Source organism: Vidua chalybeata, chromosome 2, assembly GCF_026979565.1.
Source record: "Vidua chalybeata isolate OUT-0048 chromosome 2, bVidCha1 merged haplotype, whole genome shotgun sequence".
NCBI lineage: Eukaryota > Metazoa > Chordata > Aves > Passeriformes > Viduidae > Vidua > Vidua chalybeata.
The window spans coordinates 15,753,858-15,777,618 of record NC_071531.1 but is presented as its reverse complement, the minus strand read 5'-3'; the positions used below and the strand labels follow the sequence as shown (position 1 = coordinate 15,777,618).

At 36.3% G+C, this 23,761-nt stretch overlaps 1 protein-coding gene across 1 annotated transcript in view; it reads left to right on the top strand.

Annotated features, from left to right (window-relative positions):
• Nucleotides 1-23,761, top strand: part of CDKL5 (cyclin dependent kinase like 5) — a 77,173-nt gene that overhangs the window by 22,083 nt on the left and 31,329 nt on the right. Inside the window, exons 3-8 of the mRNA XM_053935956.1 lie at nt 5,328-5,373; nt 8,393-8,529; nt 11,459-11,579; nt 12,717-12,776; nt 18,153-18,243; nt 22,480-22,669. Of these exons, the coding sequence (XP_053791931.1) occupies nt 5,328-5,373; nt 8,393-8,529; nt 11,459-11,579; nt 12,717-12,776; nt 18,153-18,243; nt 22,480-22,669 (645 nt within the window). The remainder of the gene's footprint in view (nt 1-5,327; nt 5,374-8,392; nt 8,530-11,458; nt 11,580-12,716; nt 12,777-18,152; nt 18,244-22,479; nt 22,670-23,761) is intronic.

Here is a 23,761-nt window from a genome sequence, read left to right as displayed (position 1 = left end):
AAGTCAGAGGAAAATTGTACTACTTCATTCTGAAAAGACATTAGCCATTGGCTATGTCTGGCTGAATTTTGTTGATTTTTTTGTGTGTCTTTGTTGTGGCAAACTAAATTGTATAAATGTAATAATGGATCAATGAGGATCAAACCAGATTATTGCTCACTTGTAAATAATTTTTCTGACATGTGAATGCTCTCTGTGAGTAGAGAATGTGATTGTTTTAACAGCTTCTTACAGGAGTTGAGTTTGGGCCTAAACAGCCTCACACTTGTACAGATGGAAATGATGAGCCAACCACAGAACATGCCATGTCATATTTTATTGTTTCACTTAATGCATCAGCATAAAATCCTGATGTGATGTTCTAAATAGTGCTGGAGCAGCACCACAAGTAAAGGCAGCAATATGTTGCTTGTGCATAGGATGTGCTCAGTGTTGACTGCTGCTGTCTCTGCTCACATTTGTTGATATTTAAAAACTTTTGTTCTTTCAGTTGCTTAAAAATTCCATACTTGAGAAATTCTTGTACTCATACAGGGTGAGGCAGTAAAATTAGAGGTGAACAATGTAACTTTCAGAAGGTCAGTCTTATCTATTTTCCAGCAACCTTGTTGTGTACCTGTGCTTTGTGTCAGATTTTTCCATGATTTGCAAAAGAAAAAGGAAGAAAAGTCCTAACAGAAACTTGGAAATAATATAGGGACAAATATTTAAAGAGATTTTTTTTAACGTGACATTTCCAGGCTTTCTCTTTCCAGACAATAATGATTGTAGTTCTAAGATCTTGATTTAGACTAAGCAGCATCTTTTTTCTTGAATACTCCCATCAAGGATCATTCAAGAAAACAACAGAGACACATTACTCTGCTGTTCTGACACTTGTGTCTTGTGCCATATATAATTACATATAATAAAAGTGACTTCTATCATATAAATTTTGTAGAGACAGTGGAAAAATAGGGGACTTCTGTCCTTTAAATGAGATAAAATTAAATGGTTTTGAATTAGGAACTCTTCTAGTTTGATAGTGGTGACAGGAAACACCAGCTGTGACAATCTTGTGAGGAAACCTTGGAGAGAAACTTGTGGGTGGAAGGAGCACAGCAGTGAAAATGCTCAGCTCTTATAGAGCCATACTCTCATCTGTGGTTAAATGGACATATAATAAGGCATGTGCTTTCTCCAGAGGCAATTCCCACAGATATTTCAAGGTGTAGGAAAGGACTGAGCCCCAGTATGAGGTGATTCCACTCTTCAGGGCTGGAGGTACCCTTTTCCCATGAACAGGTATCTCCTTCCTCCTCTCTATCACTATATTTATATGTGAAGAAAATTGAACAGAAATTCTTGTCTTAGCCTTATTAAAAGACATTTGCAGGTTTGTACATGGAGACATATTTCGCCCCATTTTAGACACATGTGATCATGTAGTCTGAATAACCAGTTCCTGTACATCCTTAACTTTTACATAAAGTCTTTTCAGTAATATTCATCTCTTATTGTATGTTTAATTGTAAAACTGTGTTCTTCCTATCGTTTTATAACACAGAATGTTTATAATTTACATGCTTAATAATCAGAGGTAGTGCCAGTGTTAAGAGAGATTTCACTTCTGTGTTTGCAAATTTGCTGTTCTTGTAAAGTCAAATATTGAGGCCATAATTTTTTTAGAACATGGTAATGAGGTGCTTAGTAATAGATGTAGCTGAGTGAAGCAAAATTACAGCTAAGCAAACTCAAATTTTCCTACTTTGTGATATAAGCTGGTAGTAGTAATAGTAGAGATCAGAAAGGATTATGTGAGTTTTTTCTTTCCTTGGCATTCACTGAAGTCAAACACTGAATCAGCTAGTACCAGCTTATCTACCCAGGTGATACACTTAATTGTCAATGACAATTTTCATTCTAGGAGTTGGATACTGAGCTATTGTATAAGCAGGTTTCCAAAATCAGTCTGAATATTGTTTTCAGTACTGTTCTGTTTCATAGTTGATCTTGAAAGAACAATCTTGAAAGAACACACCTTGAAATGCAAAAAAAAAATACATTTTAGTGAATGACAATTCTATTTTGGAGAATTCCAATTTAGCCTGAACAGAAAACCAGATCCACAAAAGAGCTCAGATCTCCAAAATGTCTTTTAAGTAGATATTTAAGTAACAATGTCTAAATTGAATCTGTAAAGAACCTTTCAGATTTGCCCAGAAGTCTGAATTATCACTATTGAATTTCTTCATTCCTCTGCTTGTCTTTGTATCCCCTGTTCTGTCCATCTTCTCAGGGCTCAGCAATGTGGTGTTCGTTTACTTTGCACCAAGTGCCTATCGACATTTGTCTGAAACTTCAGGTTTGGCCTGCATCTGACCAGCATGTCTCTCCTAATCCAGGAAGGGTATTTTTGCCACCTCTATTATATGCCTTCTGTATTCATTCATATACAAAATTTATTCCATGTTTTCAATTCTTTATTAACTTACGTTAATGAAAATTATGTGCAATTGCTGATTGCGTTGCACAGTCTACATATGCTGCTGATGTGCAACATCATACAGGGTACAGGAGACTGAGTTCTTGCAGGTTCCTTCCCCCAAGGAAGGATATTCTGTATACAGATAACAAATTTGAGACAATTTTTTTGAAATGTCCTCTTTTTACATCTTGCATTTCTTTTTTAAAATTTGGTGGAAACCGAACATCTAGTTCAAAATTAGTAGGAGTAATGGACATAGAGGAACAGGGCATTTCAGATGGGTCCTTTCATTTGAAACTAGTTTAAAATTATAAGGGGTACCTATTTTTTATTTCACTTAATATAAACCATTTAGTTGTTTTAAAGCATGTGAGCAAGAACTGAGAAGTGTGCACTTGGCTGCAATTTTCTCTTCTGTCAGATGGAGCACCCCAGTTCTTTTGGAGGTGTTCTGCATCATAGGGAAGTTACAGACTTTTTGTCAAGCAGGTGCAATGTATTTAAAAATCTATGGATAGTAATCTTCAGTGTCCTTGTATCCATTTTAGCCGTGGCTTGACTGCTTCACCAGTAGCACATTCCTAGAGAATATAATTTACATAGGATTAAATTCTCCAAGAAACCTAGACAAGAATGTTCCTTGCTAAGATGGAACATGATGTTACTAGGGCAGCTCCTTAAAGCACCCATTGTCTGCTGTTGTTTCACTTCAGGTTATTTAAATATTATTTGTTGGGTTTTTTTCAAAGATAGGAAAAGTGTCATGTATAAATTCTTAATCGCTTATGACACCATTAATGATCATTTCATTGGTTTAATGAAATAATACAAGTGACAAAGCTTTTTAAATGAAAATTTCTTAAATGTTAGATTTTTTTGAACTGTTCAGGTAGCTTCTTCATCCATAAGTGGGTTTCTGAGGTCTTTCTCTTCCTGTTATGCCTAGAACCACTCATGCTTTAAGTACTGTAAATAGTTAGAATCCTCCAGGATGTTTGATAGGATATCTTACCCAAGTCTTTGAAAGACCTTGACCCAAGAGCTTTTAAAATTTAATTTCCAAAGTAATCACGTTCCGTGTACGTGGACTAGTTTTCTTGAATGAATCAGAATTGCTAACTGTGTGAGGATACATGTTTCAACTCCTATATTTCTTTCAGTGTACTTAGCTATTATTTTGACAATAAAACACAGCCTTTTTGTGGTAGCTGAAACATCTGGAAATTTTTCTTTTACCCCATGTGAAATAGGCATGTAACACTAATGGATAAAATCGGTTCTTCTGCAAAGTGGTGTGTGCAGGCTGTCTAAACATAGGCATAATACAGTCAGCAGAGGCTTTTTAGGGCAATTACAGTGTTCCTTTTCTGAAAAATCTTTCAGTGGCTTTATTAGCCAGACCACCTACCAGTATACACCAGAAGTCAAATAAACTAAATTTACTCACCCTCTTAATGTTCCTTCATATTCCTAGTAACTATTACTACTATTGCTAGAATTAGAATTAATATATATAAAAATACTATAACTCAGTAGTAGAAATATAATTAGTAAAATAGGTTTTTCAGTTTATTTCAGACCATTCCTTCCAGTTGCTTTTGTTTTAATTGGGATCAGATGCTTTACAGGTTCATGTGTTACAATGATTTGAAATTAAAAATGGAGTAAATGTTTGTGTTACTCAATAACTGGTTATGCACACGTCTTCAGGCAGTCCAGAATGGCTTCATTTTTATTGCTGTTCTCCAATCTAGCCTTTATATGCTATTAATAGTGGGATATTGCTGGTTTTTTGGTGGGGTTTTTTGTTTGGTTTTTTTTGTTGTTGTTTCTTTGTTTGGGGTCTTTTGTTTTTGTTTTTTTGTTGGTTTTTTGTTTGTGTTTGTTTTTGTTGTTGTTTTGGTTTGGTTTGGTTTTTTTTAACTGTGAAGTTTGCTAAAGGTGTGTAAGGTAGATCTAGCTCATCAAGTACTCAGGTAGCCTCCTGGCTGGCTGCTCACAAGCCCTCACCCCGTGACTTTAATGTTTCCTCCATGTCCTGCTGCTGAAGTTCAGTTGCTGCATCTTTGAATGAACAGACCTGAACTAGGCTACGTTCTCTCCATGTGCTAAATGCATTCCTGCTCACACAACAAGAGAGAAGCTTAAAAGAAAAATGTGACCTATGATTTTGTGAGTAGAGAATGCTAGAGGAATGCAAAGGCAGGTGGGCATTAGGAGGTTATCACTTATAACTGTACAGTAAGTGTGATTGAACACTGCCACATGCAATTACTTCCCATTTTGGATAGGTTTCCCATTTTTTGATAGGGTTCTCATCTTGGATAGGTTTCCCTTGAGGTGACAAATTTTTAAAAGGAGGTACAGAGAAGCTACTTCCCTAATACTGTATTTTTTGTGGATGTTTGAACTTTGAAGCCCAAAAACTTTTGGCAGCCAAAATCACAGGTCTAACTATAAGCCTAATACTGGCACAGTGTTTTCAGTTCACCTCATAAAGATAAGCACCCATATTCATACTGTGGTTAAATAAAAGATTGCTAGAGCTTCAGAATAACTAAGAAATAAGAGTCACAGAAAAAACACTTCTGATATTTCACTGTTATATATTGCAAGGTGTTTAAATATGAACTTCTGGCATTTAACTCTATTATTTTTGTACTGGGGATCCTAATTGTGACATATCTGCTGTGTGTGGGTTTGTATTGCACTTGGTCTGATTGCTGAGCTATTTCCCAGATTTTTCAATTAATTTTTTTGCATTGTGAAATTACTTCTTTTTTTCTTCCTCTGCTGCTCAGGGGAAAAAAATGCAAGAAAAAATGCACAAAAAAATCTTGTCTTTGCTTTTATTTTACAGGAGACACATGAAATTGTGGCTATCAAGAAATTCAAAGACAGTGAAGGTAATCTTTTCTGCTGCATGATCTTTAATGTCAGTAACTACATTGTTAATATCTATCCACTTAAAATGAGAAGTCTCATATAGCAAGATACGATTTTAAAAAGATAATGATTTATTAGCTTTGTAAATTTTCAAAGCACTTGATCTTTCATACCTTCCTAGAGACTGCATTATGCACTTTAATGTATGCAGTACGTTTCTTTCTTGATGCATCTGTCATAATATGGATGAGGTTGTGGTGCTGTACATGGTAGTAAGATCTACCATTTGGAGATTGGATGTGAACAGAAAATGTAAAAAAGTTGTCTTGTAATAGTGACTTGCAGAGTCCTTCAGCTTTTATCACCCTTCATCTGTGAGGGGGGATCTAAATGTAAGGGCAACTTGAAGTTGTAAATGAAGGAGACTGAAAGAAGTTGTTGAGAAGTTCAGTCACAGGAAGATAAATCTGGGAGCTCTCAAGGATCCGTGGAGGGAGCTGGGTGGTGTGGCAGCAGCTCTCTCCTCACTTCAGTGGGCTTCAGTCTCGTCAGGAAACTTGCTCTTTGCCCCTTCCCAGCAGACCCTGTGTACTCTGCAGCATTGCTGAGTTTGCTGAGAGGGAGGAAGAGCCATTTTCTGCAAGGGTTAGTGCTGCTGGCAAAGAGGCTGGCGGAAGGCAGGACACACAGAAATTACTCTGAGTGCTTCCCACACACGTTCCTCACCCAACAATAATAAACCCAAAGACAAGGCTGGTTCTCTGACCCATGCTTGTTGGGGGACAGGGAATCACCATATCCTATCACAGGCAGCACTGGCAATCAACCACGAGAGCGGCTGTGTACCTTGTGTGCATCGTAAGTCAGCCCTGAGCCCCCAAGGCCTGCACAAACAGAGGTATGAAGTGTGAGAGGAGTCATCCCGGTGTGATGTGATGCTGCTTGGTTTGCCGGGTACCGAGGCTTTAGCCAAAAGTTAGCAATGTTGTTTAAAGAAACAGCAGTCACTTTATTTTTAGCAAACCTTCTTTTTTTTGCTATCCTACAGGATTGCTGGTGGCCATGAAGGTGGTGTTAGTTACAAGGGCTGTATTTTTCAGAGTCAGACACAGCAAAGTCTGATTTGCATCTTGTTTTGCACAGTGCAATCTCTGCTTGGCACGTCATTTTCCCAGACACTTGAAGAGTATATTTGATAAATGTTTTAGCTCTGCTGTTCAGAAATCCTTTTAAATCCCATGTAAAGGATGTAGAAGATAGTTTAATTGTAGTGACCATCTTGACCAGGTCATGGGAGTATCTCATAAGTGCTTTTTGGAACTTGCTGTGGCAAGTACAGATCCTCCGAAGTAAATCTCAGTATTAAGCCCTAAACAGGATTATTGTATTAGTTTGTCAACCAAAAAATGAAAACAAAAAATACAACATTGCCATTAGGTCTGGCTTTGCAAGAGTATTACATAATATCAGTTTACATGACTGATGTCTGCTTTTCAGATTTGTAGCTAGTTGTTTACGAGTTTCTGGAAATGTGACAGAAGTTCTTTTGATGGATTTGATTCAGCCCATTTCACATCTGTCTTGTTAATGTGGTAGTTCATTAGAAGTTTGAATATACTGTAATTGTTTCTATTGACATTTTTGTTTCACTGAATTTTTGCCGTTGTTTGACATATGAATACTAAATGTGCTAGAAAGTGACTGTCTTTTTTATAGATGAGATTATGCAATCAGGCTGATGCAAGCCAACATCAAGCACTCAGTTTTAAAATGAAAAGATTTAGATTGCTCTAAATTATATATTTTTTAATCAAAACATTTGTGATTATAGTATTTTGTTTTCCTTTTCCCTCCTGCTGCACTTCATTTTTTTATTTTCCCCCTCTCTCTTCTGATGATGATTAGTGCATTTGCATGACCAGTGTTATTCGCTCTCCCCTGCAAACATCTTCTTGCCTTTTGCCTTGGGAAAACAATTTCTCTTTCTTGTTTCTACTTCCTCTGTCTCTAACTGTCTTTGTGGTACATGACCTGCAAATGTGATTTAGTTTTGAATTTATGCAAGCATTCCCTATTTAGTAACTCTCTGTTGTAGATAACAGTTCTAAGTGATTAAGTACACTGTTTCTATGTGCATGAGTAAATTTACTGAATTAATGGATTTCATTTTACTAAATGAAAAATAAAACCTAATATAGTCAGGCTTGCTTCACATATTGTTGCTAGTATCCTTTAGAATCTATTGAGTTCAGAGCCCCTTAATGATAAGCAGTGTATGAAGCATTAGTGCAGCACTCCTTTCTTGAACACCTTTCAGACAATTAAATTGTCAAATCAGTTAAATTAAAATTAAATTTAATTAAGAAAACAGTTAAATTTCTTCACTTCTTTGAATTAGATTTGAGACTTTGTTGCATCAGTACTTACTCTACTGCCTCCTGTGGCTGCTACACTGGTCTGGCACTGCTGAATTTCCTTTGAAAGCCATGTGGGGAACGTACAGAACTTAAAAATCTTCAGTCTTCGAACTTGTCATGGCTTTTGAAAAATAAAATTATTTCAGAATCAAATACATTTGTTTGGTATTGTTCAAAGATGAGCTTTGCATTCCAGTGTTTCTGCTGAGGACAACCTTTCCAGTGGTTAATGTGTGTGATGTGTATTTGTGTACACATTGTGTACATTCGTGTACATGCACATTAATTTTTTAAAGCATATTAGTTCCCGTCATAATAAAAAAAAGATAGAAATGCAAACAATTTGTTTCTTATGACTTTCTCAGCCACAGAAAACCTTTATGATAGTGATGGGAAATCTGTGAGGGTTCTATAATAAGCAGAGTTGTCATTTACCTCTTTTCTAGTGCAGAAGTACTCAAACAGAGAGTCCACACTGGAAAATAAGCTTTTTTTTCTCTGTAATGTCTAAAACCAGAGAATTTAATCAGTGGTTCAAAACAAATCTTAATAACACTTTTTACTTGGAGGGTTTTTTTGTTTTTTAATCAACTCACTTTGTCACTTTTGCTTCACATTCTAGAAAATGAAGAAGTCAAAGAAACCACTTTACGAGAGCTTAAAATGCTTCGCACTTTGAAACAGGAGAACATTGTGGAGCTGAAGGAAGCCTTCAGAAGAAGAGGAAAATTATACTTAGTTTTTGAATATGTAGAAAAAGTGAGTTGAGTTTGTAGTATCCTTGCCACAGTTTAATTATCAGCCTACTAAAAATATGTTTAAAATTGTTTGGTTTTTTTTTTAAATATTAAGTTATCCTCATCTTGAAAGAGAAGCAGCAGAAACTTTAATACAATATGTCATGAGACAGCAACACGGATTACTTTTGTTTTTATGTCATGTGTTGGTATTTCTTTTAAAAAATTCTTCCATTTGTGAACACCAACATGTTAAAAATTATGCAGATCAGAATACATATGATTTGAAGAAAATTTTCCATCTGAACTCTTTAATCCAGTTTAATGGTAAAGCTGGATAACTGTCCTGTTACACTGTGTAATGACTCTTGACGTAGACTTTTGACCTTGGAATCTCTTTCAACTTTCTCCACCCTTCCCTGTTAAAAATAGGATTTGTTTGTATATTTCTGTAACAAGGCCACTATCAATAGTTGCTTAGAGGGATTTGGCAAAGACCACTGTCATTAACTCCAATCCTGACCTCATTTTGAAACTATTCCAAAATTTCCTTAGATCGGCCTACTACTGCCAAGAATCCTGATCTGTTTCCAAGGAAAAACAACCTAGAACAGATTGGTCTTTTGTCATTTTTGCAACCTTCCTGATGAAGGTAGATCTTCCCTATGAATTCTAACCATTTTGCATTTCTTCATGGAAACACTTAGATGGTATTCAGATACACAGAGTAAAAGAAAATGCAGGTTTAAATATGTCTGTAGCCTTCATGAGATACTGTTCTTTTGACTTAAATTTTCATTTAATTTCCTGCCACTGTGGTGTTGCAGTCTAGCTGAGTGCTAGTCCTCTGCAGTCAATTTTCTCTCATCTAAAAATTTCTCACCCTAAATGCTGTCTCCTTTACGTCAAGTTGACAACCTGTTTTGTCATATAACTTGACTACATAATATGAGGTGACCTATATTAGCCCCCAGTTTGGCAGAAATCAGTTTTGGTTTTCACCAGCAGATCAGCAGCTTCTAATGTCGTGGATCTTGCTTGGATCTAACATTCAAAGCTTGACTTGTTTCACCCATGTTCATTGTAATTGTTCCAGACACATGAAATGTCTTTGATCACACACCAACTTAGAACATATGTTTAATTTTCTGTTGTAGTTGACTTGGTTAAGCTATCTGGAGAAGTGGGTTGAAAGAGCGGCATAAGTAAAAGATATTTAATTGTTATGATAAGGGGTATATATTAAAAACTGGTTAATATCAGTAAAACCACCAGGCTGCAATATCTATCAGAATTTACCTCAGAATAAAATAATTTTGTATTAAAGGTAGGCACCATGTCTAGTTTGTACATAATGTCTTTTCTGTATTAATGTTCACCTTTCTTTTCAGTTAAACTTTGAAGTAAATGAACATTTCTTATTCTCAGATATCTTAAGTAGTGTCACCCATAGTTTCTTTGAAGACCAGGATGTTTCTGAATTATTTGGATGAGGGAAAAGTATAAAGAATTAAATAAAATGTGGTGGAGTAGACTAATTTTCCGTTTAACTGGTAATGAGCACTATGTGTCCTTCAGGGCATGTTAACTCTGCAATACTGAAATCCAGATTACTTAAATTAACATTTAGTCTAATCTCCTTTATTCATCATCCCCTTAGTTAATGTCTTCATGTAGGATTATGTCTTCCCGTGTTGGTGGCATTATTTTGTTTTGTATTTGTAACACTAACTTCTTGACTTATTTATCCAGATCCACAGCCTTCTGTGTGGACAAGAATCTAACTAAAATCAATATGGTTTCTTAACAGAAAATTCCTTTCCTCAGATCTGAAGTGTGTTTGTAAGAAAACTCACACTCAAGCACATAAGTTCCAGTGTTTACTCCCAAACTGGAAAACTTAGAAATGTTCTCAAATATCATCAAAATCTCTACTGTTCATTAAAATATCTTTCAAGAGAAACCTCAAAAATTTTACTTTACAGCTAGAAAAAATGTTTGTCAAAGACAAGGTAAATTTGCTTTTAATGAAAAATCTACAAATGCTCAGATCCATAATTAAATGAGTTCTGTAAGGCAATATAGCCAAAATACTCCTATTTCAGTGTTCAGTAAATAAGACTTTTTTTCCTCTCTTCAAATGGGCTGCTGCTGCCCATTATTATTTTAGAAATCAGTATACAAACTTCATTGTACTTCTAATTGTGCAAAATTGGAGACATCTGTTAACATAATGGGAATCTAAGTGTTCTTTTTCAAAGAGGAAATGTACTAGTATAAACAGTAAGTTTATTTTCTTTCCTATTTATATCCACAAAATACTTAATATGGCCACAGTTGCTGTAGTGCCAAGATGTCCAAGATCACTATAACTGATCTGTAGCTATAGGATACTCCCTAGGTTTATATTTATGCCCTTGTGAGGCATTTTTATATCTGTTAATTCATTTGCACTAAGAGGCTTGTGTTGTTTTATACCCATCCATATACAGATGCAGTTGGTGATTCATGGTGGCCCTGCAGTGTCAAAGTGGCAGAACTAACCTAATGGAGAGAACAACGTGTTAAAGCATTTTGGAATATTTACAAAATGCTTTGATTTGCTAAACTTCTTTTGTGGCCACACACCTGACCTGGTGTTTCTGCTTAAGCAGCCTTTTGTAACTAAATGACATTTTAGGTGTTTAGGGGAAGTGGTTTGATGACAGTCTTTTAAGGACTTACAGTATATTTGTAGTTCATGTTTTAGGATTATTGTCTTCACAAGTGTTTTCTCCAGAATGAAAACAGCTAGGAGAATGCTTATGATTAAAATTCACTCCCTGAATGTTAAACTACTGATTTTCCATAGCTGAGCTCTTTAGCCCAAAAGTGTTGCTTCAGAAGGCTGAAAGCATCTTCCAGCAGCTAGAGTATAGCTCTTTTAAATGATGTGTCTTTTAAATGTTTAGAATATGCTTGAATTGCTAGAAGAAATGCCAAATGGAGTTCCACCAGAAAAAGTGAAAAGCTACATCTACCAGCTAATTAAAGCAATTCATTGGTGCCATAAGAATGATATTGTTCATAGAGGTAAGTGTGTACTTCTCCACATGGAATAAGGCCCTTTCTAAAAGGAAACATGTTACAACTTGAAGTAATTTGCATTTAACATAAATATAAGGGATTGCTTTCTATCAGCAGAAAAAAAAAGTAAATTTGCCTGGGTCTTAAGTCTGCTGCATGGCTCCAGGTCATTTTAAAATGAAATTCATCTACATAAAAAGTTAGCCATCCACTGTCTTTGGGAAGTGATAAGCACAGTAAACTGTAACTGCAGGAACAGACATTGTCTAAGAAAAAGGATTTTTTTTAAACATTTCATGGCACTCAGTCATTTCACTTTGAATCTGATAATAGACTATTAGAAGAAAAATAACCTAAAACTAAAAACTTGGTCCCCCATGTTTTACTTCTTAAGGCAGTTCCTCCCAGCACCCTTGAGTTTCAGCTCTGTATATTTACTTTCTCCCTAAGCTTCAAGCACTTAGAATGCACAACTTGATGAATTACTTCATCGAGTTTTATGTACTTTATCCTGATTCAATAAAATTGTAATTTGCTTTGTGACTTTGCAAGAGTAACATTCTTAATTAGTATTTCCAATAAGATAAAATCCTCACATAGTGTGCTTTTTATATTTAAGACCACCATGATTCTAAAAATATTTTCAAAATGTAATTTGAAAAATGTACCATGTGTATAATAGAGGAATGAAAAAAGGGCTTAAAACTGGGCAAGACACTTTTTCTAAAGAAATTACAGGAGGTGATCAAATGGTTATTATAACTGTAAATGTTGAGTACAACATACTTAATATTTTATTGGTTAATTGGGTAAATGAATTTATTTTTCTTTATTTTCCTTTCTTTTATTTTGCAATGTGAAATATGAATATTGGTTTTCTGCCCAGGAGTATCTGTAAGCACATTTCATCTTTCCATATTTTGTTGGGAAACACTTTAAAAGACTTCAAAAGGCAGAAAATTAATTCTGCCTGTTCACAAACTGAATTTGGAAGCTGCTTCAGCAGTTGCTCTTGTAATGCTTCATTTTTGATTGCATGAATCTCTCTAAATAAGTTATAATGAAATAATATTTGTTGACAAAGTCCAAAATTGAGAGAAGTTAATAGCTTTTTTTTTCTTTCCACCCACTCTGATACTTCAGATATCAAGCCAGAGAATCTCTTAATAAGCCACAATGATGTTCTGAAGTTGTGTGACTTTGGTAAGTTTGGAACATACCTGTTATTTACCTTTTTAAAGAAGATCTCTTGCAGTTCAATTTTGCATTATTTTGTAAGAGTTCTACAGTATGTACTGTTTAAAAGTCTACTAACAGTCAGAATTGATTACTGCTTTGGGTTTAGGGCTAGTATTTTAATTTGAAAGAATTCTGTTCCGAATTTGCATACCCTGTGAAATACCTGTGTTAGCATGTCTATAGAAACACTGCATTTCTCTCTTCCAGTATTAGACAAGGTTTCTGCTTCTGATGTTGCTGAGGCTCAGCTGAGAAGAGCACAGATGATGAGCTGATTAGGAGGCTGGCAAAACTACAGGTTTATCTGGCCTGTGTATTAAAAGATAATTATTGCTTGTTTAGTAAAGATACAGTAAACTTGTACTTTTTATATATTTTGTGAACCATTGGCTTTTGTGGAATATTATGTGTGTAGTTATAGGTTTTTGTTACCTTAATTAAGGAATCACATGTCCACCTGTGATTAATGACAGACTGACTGGAAATCAGAGTCAGAGCTGTACATGTTAGGTTAACTCTGATGTTTCCTGACCTACCAATGCCTGTTTAATGTGAGCTTTAAGGCTTTGAAGAATCATCACCCCAAGTACAAGGTGAACTTTGCCCTGTGAGTAATCCAAGAAGACAACAGGGCAGAATGTTCCAACAATCTGTATTTTTATTCTAAATGCTACATAAACACAGAATAAGAAAAGCTGGAAAAAAAAGCTGAAAAGCTTACAGTTTGGCTTGGTAAATAAAAGCCAATTCCATAGCGTACCCCAAGGGCACTTTTCAGTAAGAACAGTTTGAAAACCGTCATTTCAAACCTCTGCAATTTTGAATGAAAAGAAGAACTGCTAACAAATAAATCAAAATAGCTTTTAAGGAAGACAAGAAAGGTGTTTGTCATTTGCAGTGCTACTTTTTTCTTTTAATCCTAACAGCATTTTTGCTTAAACATTCGGAATCAATAACCATTCTAGGAAAAACCTTAGAATATTTGGTCCATGTAAATTCTTTGAATTCAGTGCCATTTATTCTGCAGTGTAAGGTACTGCACAGCTGACAGAACATCAGGATACTCTTGTGTGGTACCCTTGGTGTCTTTGCCTTTTTGACACCCACAGGCCTCCTGTCTGCACTGCTGTGGTTGCCCTCCCTCACCTTACAGTGATTAGCAGGATCTTGCCTCTGCCAAGCAAACCCCACTGAGGGGCCAACCCACTGCCCTGTGCAGAGCTGAACAACCAACACAGGCTGTGCCCTGCACAGTGCATGCCACAAACTGGGCTAACCTCATCACAAACAGGAACACCAAGTGGGAGCATGCAGCATGAGTGGGTCTTTGTGGGAGCTGTGCACCCCACACATCCTTCCCTGGCCCTCCCTCCCTCCTTTTTTTTGGGTGAGGAATGTCCCTTCTTGAAAGTAATGCCGCTAGAGTTATCACATGACATAGAGCTGACAGATCTCTGCATGTGAACTTCTGTCAACATCCTCTGTGCAGCAGAATTGCAGGAGAATAAAAAGCCAGACAAATGGTATGGTCATGTTTTGGATATCAGTTTTTGTACCAGGTAGAGGTGGTGTGAATTCTGCCAGCAGTGGTGCTCTGTGTGGTCTGTTGGCTTGCTCACACTGTGTGCTCCAGCCATGTTCTCTTTCTGCTGCTGGAAAAGATGTGCAATCACAGTGTACTCAGAGTGATCAGCATAATATCAAGGAAGGCAAACTGTTACAGGAATTTGTGTTGTTCTTAATGTTCATGTGGGTTAGTTTTCATTTTAACTGGCCTTTCAGCTTTAGTTGAATTTAAAATCCTGAGGAACTCTTGTAAGATGGAATCGGTTTTAATTTTTTTGTGTTATTACTAATTGACATAATTGCTAGTAGGTTAAGCTATTACTGTAAAATACATACCAGAACTGTGTTAACCACAAGTGTTTCCTGAATGTGCAGGAATTAGGATATAAGAATTTGCCTTGTAGCATGATATGATATGCTATCTGACCATCTTGCTTAATTCATGTTTTGGAACACGGGTACTTGCCACATACAATGTTACATTCCTCATGTGATTACAAATGCAAAGAAGAGGATAATGCAATAGCCCAGTGGACAAAACCAGTTTGAACAGAAAAGATCATAAATTTTTAACAAGATAATTCTTCATAATCCTTGTGCCATGTGTTCTGTACATACAGTGCTAAATAAAATTGAGATTGGTTGTTGTGTTTGCCTGGACACATGTTGTGTGGGTGTCACTTCTGCCAGTAGAAGTGGAAAAAGAGAACAGTACAAAGTGCCGATTACAGGAGATGCATCTGACTGTTGGAAATAATTCTGTTTTCTAACTAGTGTGTTTGCTTTTTCAACACCAGGGCTTCAAAATTGCTTGTTTTAGCAACCTCTTAATTTCTGTATGGTGTGTAAGCATGGAAATCGTGAAACATGGGACTGGAAAAGACCTCAAGAAATCCTCTAGTTTTTCCACCTACTCAAAGAAGGGATTAAGAATGTCTGTGTCATTCTTGACAGGTGTTTGCTTAGTATATTCTTAAAATTCTGAATAATAGAGGTTCCCTAGTGTTCTTAGGCATCTATTAAAGTACTTATATGTCATTAAGATTAGAATGCTTTACCTTATGTCTAACTTAAATGTACCTTATTTCTCTGTAAGAAACTGACAACCTCCTCTTTTTTTTTTTCTTACATATTTTTCCTTGACATTTTTCCTACCATGTTCTGAGTTGTTTAAAGTCCTTTCCTGAAATTTCTGATTTTGCTTATTTCTTTGTGCAGCATGATGCCTTTGCAAATGCTGTTGTTTTTGGAGTTGCTCTCACCCAAATCTCCTCCTGTCTTAATCTTCTGATCTGTTCCTGCTCACTGTTTAGAGTTTGTCTAATCTTCTCCCTAGCTTCCTTCTCTTATTTCTATATTCCTGATACCTCAGCACAATTTGGAAAAAGGAAAAATAAGCAAACTCCATCATAACCAGAAATATTTTTTTCCCTTAGAAAGATATGTTTTCCTGAACTGTTAGTTCTGTCCATCATCTTTCTGCATGGTGTCATAGGGTCAGAGCAATATTGGATCTATAAAATGCATCACCTGACAGTATAAAGGTGACACTGAAGCCCATGATGGTAACTTTGCTTTTTGTCTTGCTTCATCAAATCCATACTGCACCTGGCCTGTAAAGTTAGGGGTTGATTTTTCAGGCTACATTAGCTGGTTTCTGGACATAATAGCTCCTGTCTGTGACCAAGTTCTGATAGACTGGCCTGGAAGGAGAAGGATGAAACTTTGACCTGTTGATTCTTCTGATGCACAGGAGCTCATGTGCTTCCAGGCTCAGGTGTTACATCAGCACATGCATTTATTTCTATTACGTGACAACTTTTTTCCTTTCTTCCCCTCCCCCTTTCAGTCTGGGGTTTCCCATGTTTTGACTGTCCCATTTCTTCAGTGTAGTTCCTGATTGTCTTCCCTCTGTTCTTTAAACACATGCCAAGATTGATCAGATAGCTCATAATTTGAAACAGAAATGGGGCTGCCTAAGCAGTTCTAAATATAGTAATATTTCAAAATTCAATCAATCCCCATGTTAGAAGTTAAAAAAAATTCCTTTCTCGCTTTTCTGCAGCAGCACCAGTTATGTTCAATAGAATTTATGGGAACAGATATGAATTCTTATGTTTGAACAGCTTTGAAATATCCATTCCTCATCATACTCATCCTATCTTTTAATTTACTAATTCTTGAAGTTAGAGTTATCTTGCAAAAAGTAACAGCTGCAACCTATGTCATTAACAAATTTATAATTGTTTTCTATGATCACTAGTCTAACAATAATAATCTACAATCAAATTTTTACTTCAACTTGTAGTAAATTATTATTCCACAGGGGTGAGTGGAATTGGACTTCATGCTAAGCTTTACACTTTCAGAATACTAAAAACAATTATAAAACCTTTTAAATTTAGAACCTTACAAAACACAGTTGAATGGAAAAGGCAATTTTGGCAGCTTCTGCAGAGGAACTTAGATATAAAGAAAAACATCCATTGCATTTAAGTAGCACTTATTGAGTCAGGAAATAAAGTTATGCCTTTTTCTTTTGCAACACTTTGGAATTTTTACTATTTCTTCATTGTTCATGCAATAATGGAAAGACTTACAATGATTTCACTGAAGGGAATTTTGAACTGGGTTTCAATGCCACATCCCAATAAGAAAGCATTTCAGAAATGCTGCTTCTGGATTTCAGTCCCAAAAGTTTGTCTCACTTTGAGCTTTAGTGAGGAGTTGACTCATGTGGAGTCTTGCTGCTGAGATCTGTCTGTCCTATCTCACCTAATTGTTAATTATTTATTTCAAAACAGTAAGACTTGATAGGTTTTGAAAATAGTGCAAACATTTTCAAATGTCCTGGAGTACTTCTACATGAAAAATCCAGTAACATTATTGTGGTGCTTGGCTGACTTTTAATGAATGGAGGAGAATGAAAATAAAAGTTCAAATTATTCCTACAAATGGATTTTCCAGACATATGTGTCAGCCGGTAGTCATAATTGTTATGCTTTAGGACAGTAGGGAAGTTTTGGTACAATTGCAAATAAGTATGCATTTTAATTTTTTTTTTATTCTTAAGAAAAGGATATGGATAAAGAAGTTAATTTGGACATGCTTTTTGATCCTAATTCATTAAGAACCTTGTTGTAAATGTGATGCTAAAGCAGTTGGGAAGCCAAAACATGTGGAGTGATCCAAGTGCAGATATAAACAGTTTTGCTGATTTTCCTAGACTCCTCCATTTTATAGTTTTGAGGAGATTACCATTTTCCTTGCCAAGCCCAGGAAATGTCCTTAGATGAGAATGTCATTTTTTGACCAGTTTAAAAAATCAAAGACAGCAGTAGTTAGACTCAATGACCAGAAGAGTCTGGTACACATGCATGTGTAATGTTTCTAAAGTTAAGAATCTTCTTCTGCAAACAGCACTTCAGTGAAGTTTAGTGTAATATTTCAGCAGCTGACATGGCATACTGACAGTTAACTTTAATCAGTCTGTTTTGATTACATAATAGCTTACAGAGTAATGTAAAACCCCACTGACTCGTGAGGATAGTACACAAGTAAGGGAGTCAGTAAAGCAGACATGCTGACTTTCACTGTTGTATCAATAAAAGCTTGCATTTCAGTAGACAAACAGTTGTTGGAGACATCATTCTGCAGCAGGGGTTGTAAACTATTTGCTTCTATATAAATGGACATGACCTCTTACTGCCAAAATCAGTGGTGATACACCTATTGGTTTTAAAATGGGATACAATCTTTCTCACTGTTTGACAGGCTTTGCTCGTAATCTCTCTGAAGGAAGCAATGCTAACTATACAGAATATGTGGCTACCAGATGGTACCGCTCACCTGAACTCTTGCTTGGGTAAGTACACTTTGAGAACTGCCATAATAAATATTTACTGATTATATACAGGTTTTCAGGACCTTTTGTAAGCTTTGCCTGTGAGAACTGAGTTTGATTTAAAGGCAAGGTTTCAAGAGCTTCCAGATTTTCATTAATTTTTGTTTATTTCCAGTAAGTCAGTATGAATCATTGACATATTGACCTGTCTTGAGCTGAGCAGTGTTTAACTGATCAAAATATTAGGCTGAATTATAACAGATGTACTTCCAGCTCCTGCACCCCATCCCCACTTCTTTCAGAAGAGGATTCCATGGTAGTCCTCTAGCCTGGAATGTTCCATCAGCCCTGTGTGGACATCACATACCAATGGCAGTACAGCTTTCACAATGCAACATTTCTAGTTACCTTCATCCTTTGAGTCAGGACTATATTAGGAAGAAATTTTTTTGCTCAGAGGTGACAAGGCTCTGAACAGGTTGCCCAAAGAAGCTGTGGGTGCCCCATCCCTGGCAGTATCAAGACCAGGTTGAATGGGGCTCTGAGCATCCTGATCTAGTGGAAGGGGTCCCTGCCCAGGTGAGGGGGATTGGAATGAGAAGATCTTCAAAGGTGCCTTCCAACCCAAAACTATGATTCTGTGCTTTTATTTTCATTTGTAGTTACCCTTTGCCAGCACTGCTGAAGTCAGTCAAAAGAAAGGTGCTAGGGTTTTACTAGTTAGGAAGAATTTAATGAAGGAGGCTGTGTAAAATTTTATTTTAATAAAGCACTGAGAAGTTAGCATTGCATTGACTGCAAAAGTATTAGTTACATGAGTAGTCTCAGCCAGAAAATTTAGTATTGCTCCTTTATTCATCTGTAAAATGAGCATTTTACTACCTCACAAGGTAAAACAGATTTTGAGATACTAAATGAACAAATTCATGAGATACTAAATGAACAAATTCAAGGGCAAAGGAAGAAAGGAAAAAAAAAGAGGTGGAGATCTGTGATATGTGATCTTCCCATTACAGTCAAGTTAAACAGCATTAATCTAAACTATGTGAACGCTCTCATAGAATACAATTCCAATATGCAGTGCATGTGTATTTATATATACACAGTCTTAAAATAAGGAACGATTAGCCACAGGATGAATCAGAACATTCCTGGTCACTCCTAAGAGACTTTAAGTACCATGTTAAGTGCTCCTGGGAAACAAGTCTTTGTTGGAACATTTGATTAACACTGAACTAGATATTTTTTGAACAGGTAAATAATTAAGTAATAATTATTCTGTCAATAAAGTCATCCCAGTATTCCCAGAGCAGTGCTAATCTTAATCAAATTTGTTGGCAGTTGTTTTTATGTGCATAATAGCATCTTAAAGTTGCTATTAAAAAAAAAGTGCAATTTTTCACAATTTGCAGAAAACAATAAAGCTTCCAGTGAAGTGTGAATGTGCATATATAAGTATAAATTCAAAAGACTTGGAAAAATAGCATCAACTGTGATCTTTTTAGATGCAAACTGGTTTTTTTCTCTCTCTAGTAGTAATGAGGATTTAGGAGGAAAGACATGAAAAGCTTGACAGACATAGTATTAGTCTGACCTGCATTTTCTGAAACTGTTTTGTTGGCAGGGGAAATTTAGCTGGAATTATGTCTGTTTGTAGTTGAGTAAATCTGTTTGATTAGCTTGTAGAGAAAGGGAGGGGATTTATGTATTTAATGTTTCAATTGTGCTGGTGTATGTTTTTAAAGCCAAGTTTTTCTGGCTAAGTGATGCCTGTTTCTTGGCAATCCTGTTCTATTTCCCAGGCATTCATCTTTCCCATTGCCCCTTTCCTTACATTTACCAAATTTTTATAAGCAATATTCAAAATAATATTCAAAAGTCTTCACAGGTTTATTAACTGCATTCAATTTAACAAATACAGTTTTACTTTTTCAATTTTGAAAATTTGTCCCAGAGAGGTTTTTGTTTAGTGGTAACATTCAAGACTTAAATTTCAGGAGACGAAAGAAATTGCTTCGTAATTATTCACAGAATATCTAAAATCTACTCATTTTGGAGAGCCTCAGGTAACTGCTGTTAGTGGAGTACTCTGTACCCTTTGATGACAAAATATTGCTAAAAGCCAGTAGATTTTAAAGCATGCTAAATTATTAGATGAAAACATACTTTGGAGAATCTAATATGTGCAGGCATAGACTGTAGTGCTTCTGAGGTATGGTCTATCTGTGCTATAGGAGTTATTTTCATTTGTCCAGCCATGTCACTCTTGCATTTTTTTTGTCTGCTGTGATCTGACCAGACTGATCCTGACAATCAGCAGAAAAGGAAGTCTCGAGTTTGCCTTTTCAAACAACAATGTTGCAGTTTGTGCTGCCTTACCAAATAGCTGTTTTCTGATTTGTTTCTGTGTGACTACAGACTAAATAGTGAAAAGCTCTTATCTGTAGTTCAGCTTCCTTTATTCTTGAGAGCAAGGAAAGGTAATGGTCCATGCCTCAAAGGAGTTTTAGCCCATCCCTCAGTTGTAACCCTAGCTTGTTCTACAGTACCCCAACCTACAGCAACATTTTCCCCATTTTAGTGGAGAAAACTGTGTATTAAAGAAGTTGTAAACAAAGATGTATTTGGATTTTTGTCATAATAAAAGTGGAGGATTTTTACCTATACTCTCACTGTTTTGGTTACAGATCCTTGGCTTTGGAGTCCATTCTTGCCTGTGTTGCCTTCTGCACTGAGAAAAAAAACTAGGCCTTACTTTAAGTCATTCTATTCTAACCTAATGGGTGGGTTGGACTAGCAGAATCCTAGAAGGGTCAAACACTGAGTCTCAGCAAATCTGTAGGGAGCCACTGTGCAGAATTAGCAAGCAAATTATGAACCCTCTGAGTAGTAGTGGAATTGTGACATGGTCTGCTTTGCCTCTGGTGGTTCTTTGTCAGCGGTATCTTCCAGTGGGGCAAACTTTTGATTTTGGGATGGTTGTTGTGAGAGGACTACAGTGTCTCATGGCACATTCTCTAAGGCAAGTGGTTCTTGAAGTTTTGGTGCCCTACTTCAGCTTTCCCAGCTGCCATAGAGTCCTGCAGCTGTTTCACTTGGGCTGTTGTCCAGCTAGAAATGCTTTCTCACCTTCACCTAGCCAAATCACCATAAGGGTTTACTGTTGCTCTGGCCAAGTGTCTTCACCACAAGTGAAGTAAATAATCATGCGTAATCAATGGGGAAGTGTCAAATTATTTTTTTTTTTTTTTTAGTTTGAGGATATTCTTTCTCTAAATATCATTAATCAGCAATATAAGGAAGGAGTGAAGGAGACAGATTTGGGATAGGATTTGTCACCTGCAACTCTTGGTGCTGTCTTATTCCAGAAAAAGGCAAGCCAGCTGTAACTTAAATCTCTTGAAATAGAGTTTGACGTACTGGATTACAAGTTTCAAAAAGAAGAGACTCAGTGAAATATGTTTTCAGTTCAGTCTTTGTTCTAGTCTTTATTATTTTATATGTTTTTTTTTTTTTGACATGAAAAGCATTCTCCAGTCATTCTGTTCAAAATCTAAACATCGGAAAGACATTATTGGAATAATATGGGTGTTCACAATTTTTTTTTACAAATTCAACAAGCAAGAATTTGGGTGTATAAAAAAGAGCTCTCCCCATCCCCCATCCTGTGGCTTTGCTCCCAAACAGGGATTACTTTATGATGCTTTCATTGCTTCCTCACTTGTTTTTTCTATCAAGTAGTTTTGAGGAGAACTCTGTTTTCTTGCTAATTAAAACTTTTGTGTATAAATGCTGAAATAAAGACTTCTTAAAATTTCAGTTCTCCCAGTGGCCAGACCCAGTATGCCCATGCACCTATTAAGCACAAACAAGAAATGTAATGCAGGAACAGAGTGCAGGCATGAGCTCTAGGGAGAAGAAGAGTTAATGGTATAATTCACAGATAATGGTTTAACTGTGAGTGGAGAATGCTTTGCAGTCAAAAAGATTATTCTTGTATGTAAGATTTTTCAAAAAGAACAATGTCCCTGGGGACACCTGAGTATACATCTCCTGCCTTCTCAAGCAGTGATAGATACATCAGGAAATCTAGGGCAGAAACAGAGGGCTTGGTTTTTGAGGTAGTTTGCTTAATAATGAAGTTTATTTTTCTGTGTTGTGAGGAAGCGTGCCATGGGAAATATGGCCAATGAATTGAAGCAGGTCAGTAAGAAGGCAGTGGCAGTGAGTGACAAACATTTCATTTTCTCTTCGCAGAGCCCCTTATGGCAAGGCTGTGGATATGTGGTCTGTAGGCTGTATCCTGGGGGAGCTGAGTGACGGGCAGCCCCTGTTCCCTGGCGAGAGTGAGATTGACCAGCTCTTCACCATTCAGAAGGTGCTGGGCCCACTGCCAGCCGAGCAGATGAAGCTCTTCTACAGCAACCCACGCTTCCATGGCTTGCGGGTAGGAGAAAGCTTTGTTCTTTTTTCTTATTTTTCTTATTTACTTCTGTAAAGTGCTGCAAAGGTTCTTTTCATTTACACTGTGCATTATCTGCTGCCTACGTTTCTGTGTAAGTATAGGATACAGAGATTACAAGGTATTCATAACTCAAAGTAAAATTCTGATTACACCAATTTGCACTGGAAAGTTCAGTGGCAAAGCTCTTTAAGATCAGGTTGTGGAAAATTCAGGAGTGCTGTCTTCAAGCTAGTTTGTTGGGAAAATCTGAGCCATAGATGCTACTATCATGGCAGAAAAGCTTTCTGCCTTTTGATTTATATTCCTGGGGACTTCATGTAAGTCTCTTGAGTAAAAAAGCTCTTCTTACTGATGGCATTGTTCTTTTCAAGGGTTTACCAATATAATATAATGACAGAGACTCACTAGTGTGATGATCTATGCAAGCTGGCATATGCAATATGACAAAATACCAGAATCAATAAATAAGTAATAATTCTGTTACTTTTAACAGTACCTGGTCAGTGGTTGTATTCATGTTTCCTTGTAATTCAGTTTTGGTTGTCCTTTCTTTATTGATGAATGTTGCTTGGAAAGGTGAGTTTATGATCGTGATAATACTCTGAAATCATTCATGTAAATCATATAAAGAGACATATGAAGGTTTTAGGAGACCTGATCTCAAGGACTCAAGATTTGAATTTTACTTCAAGAAAGAGAAAATGTGAGAATGTGAAAGGGAAGGAACGGGGACCTAGTTCTGTTAAAGCATGTTCAAAGTTGCCATAAATTTGGTTTAGCTAACAGTGATAAGAAAAGAGTTGGCTTAAGGTGTTCGAGTATTTATTTTAGGTATAAGAATAACTAATTCTGAAGAGTTTTTGTTGAAGTTTGTAGACCCTTCAAGAGTGGAGGGTTTAAAAAAATTATTAGACAAGCAATTCTTGCAAGGTCCTATTTGTATTTCACCCTGTTTAGAAGAGCGGGCTGGATGGTGTTTCTGTATGAGAAATTTATAACCTCTTATCAGGAAAGCTTTAAAAATTGTAAGCAAAATAAATTACTGCCTCTTCAACATTATTTTACAGCATTTCT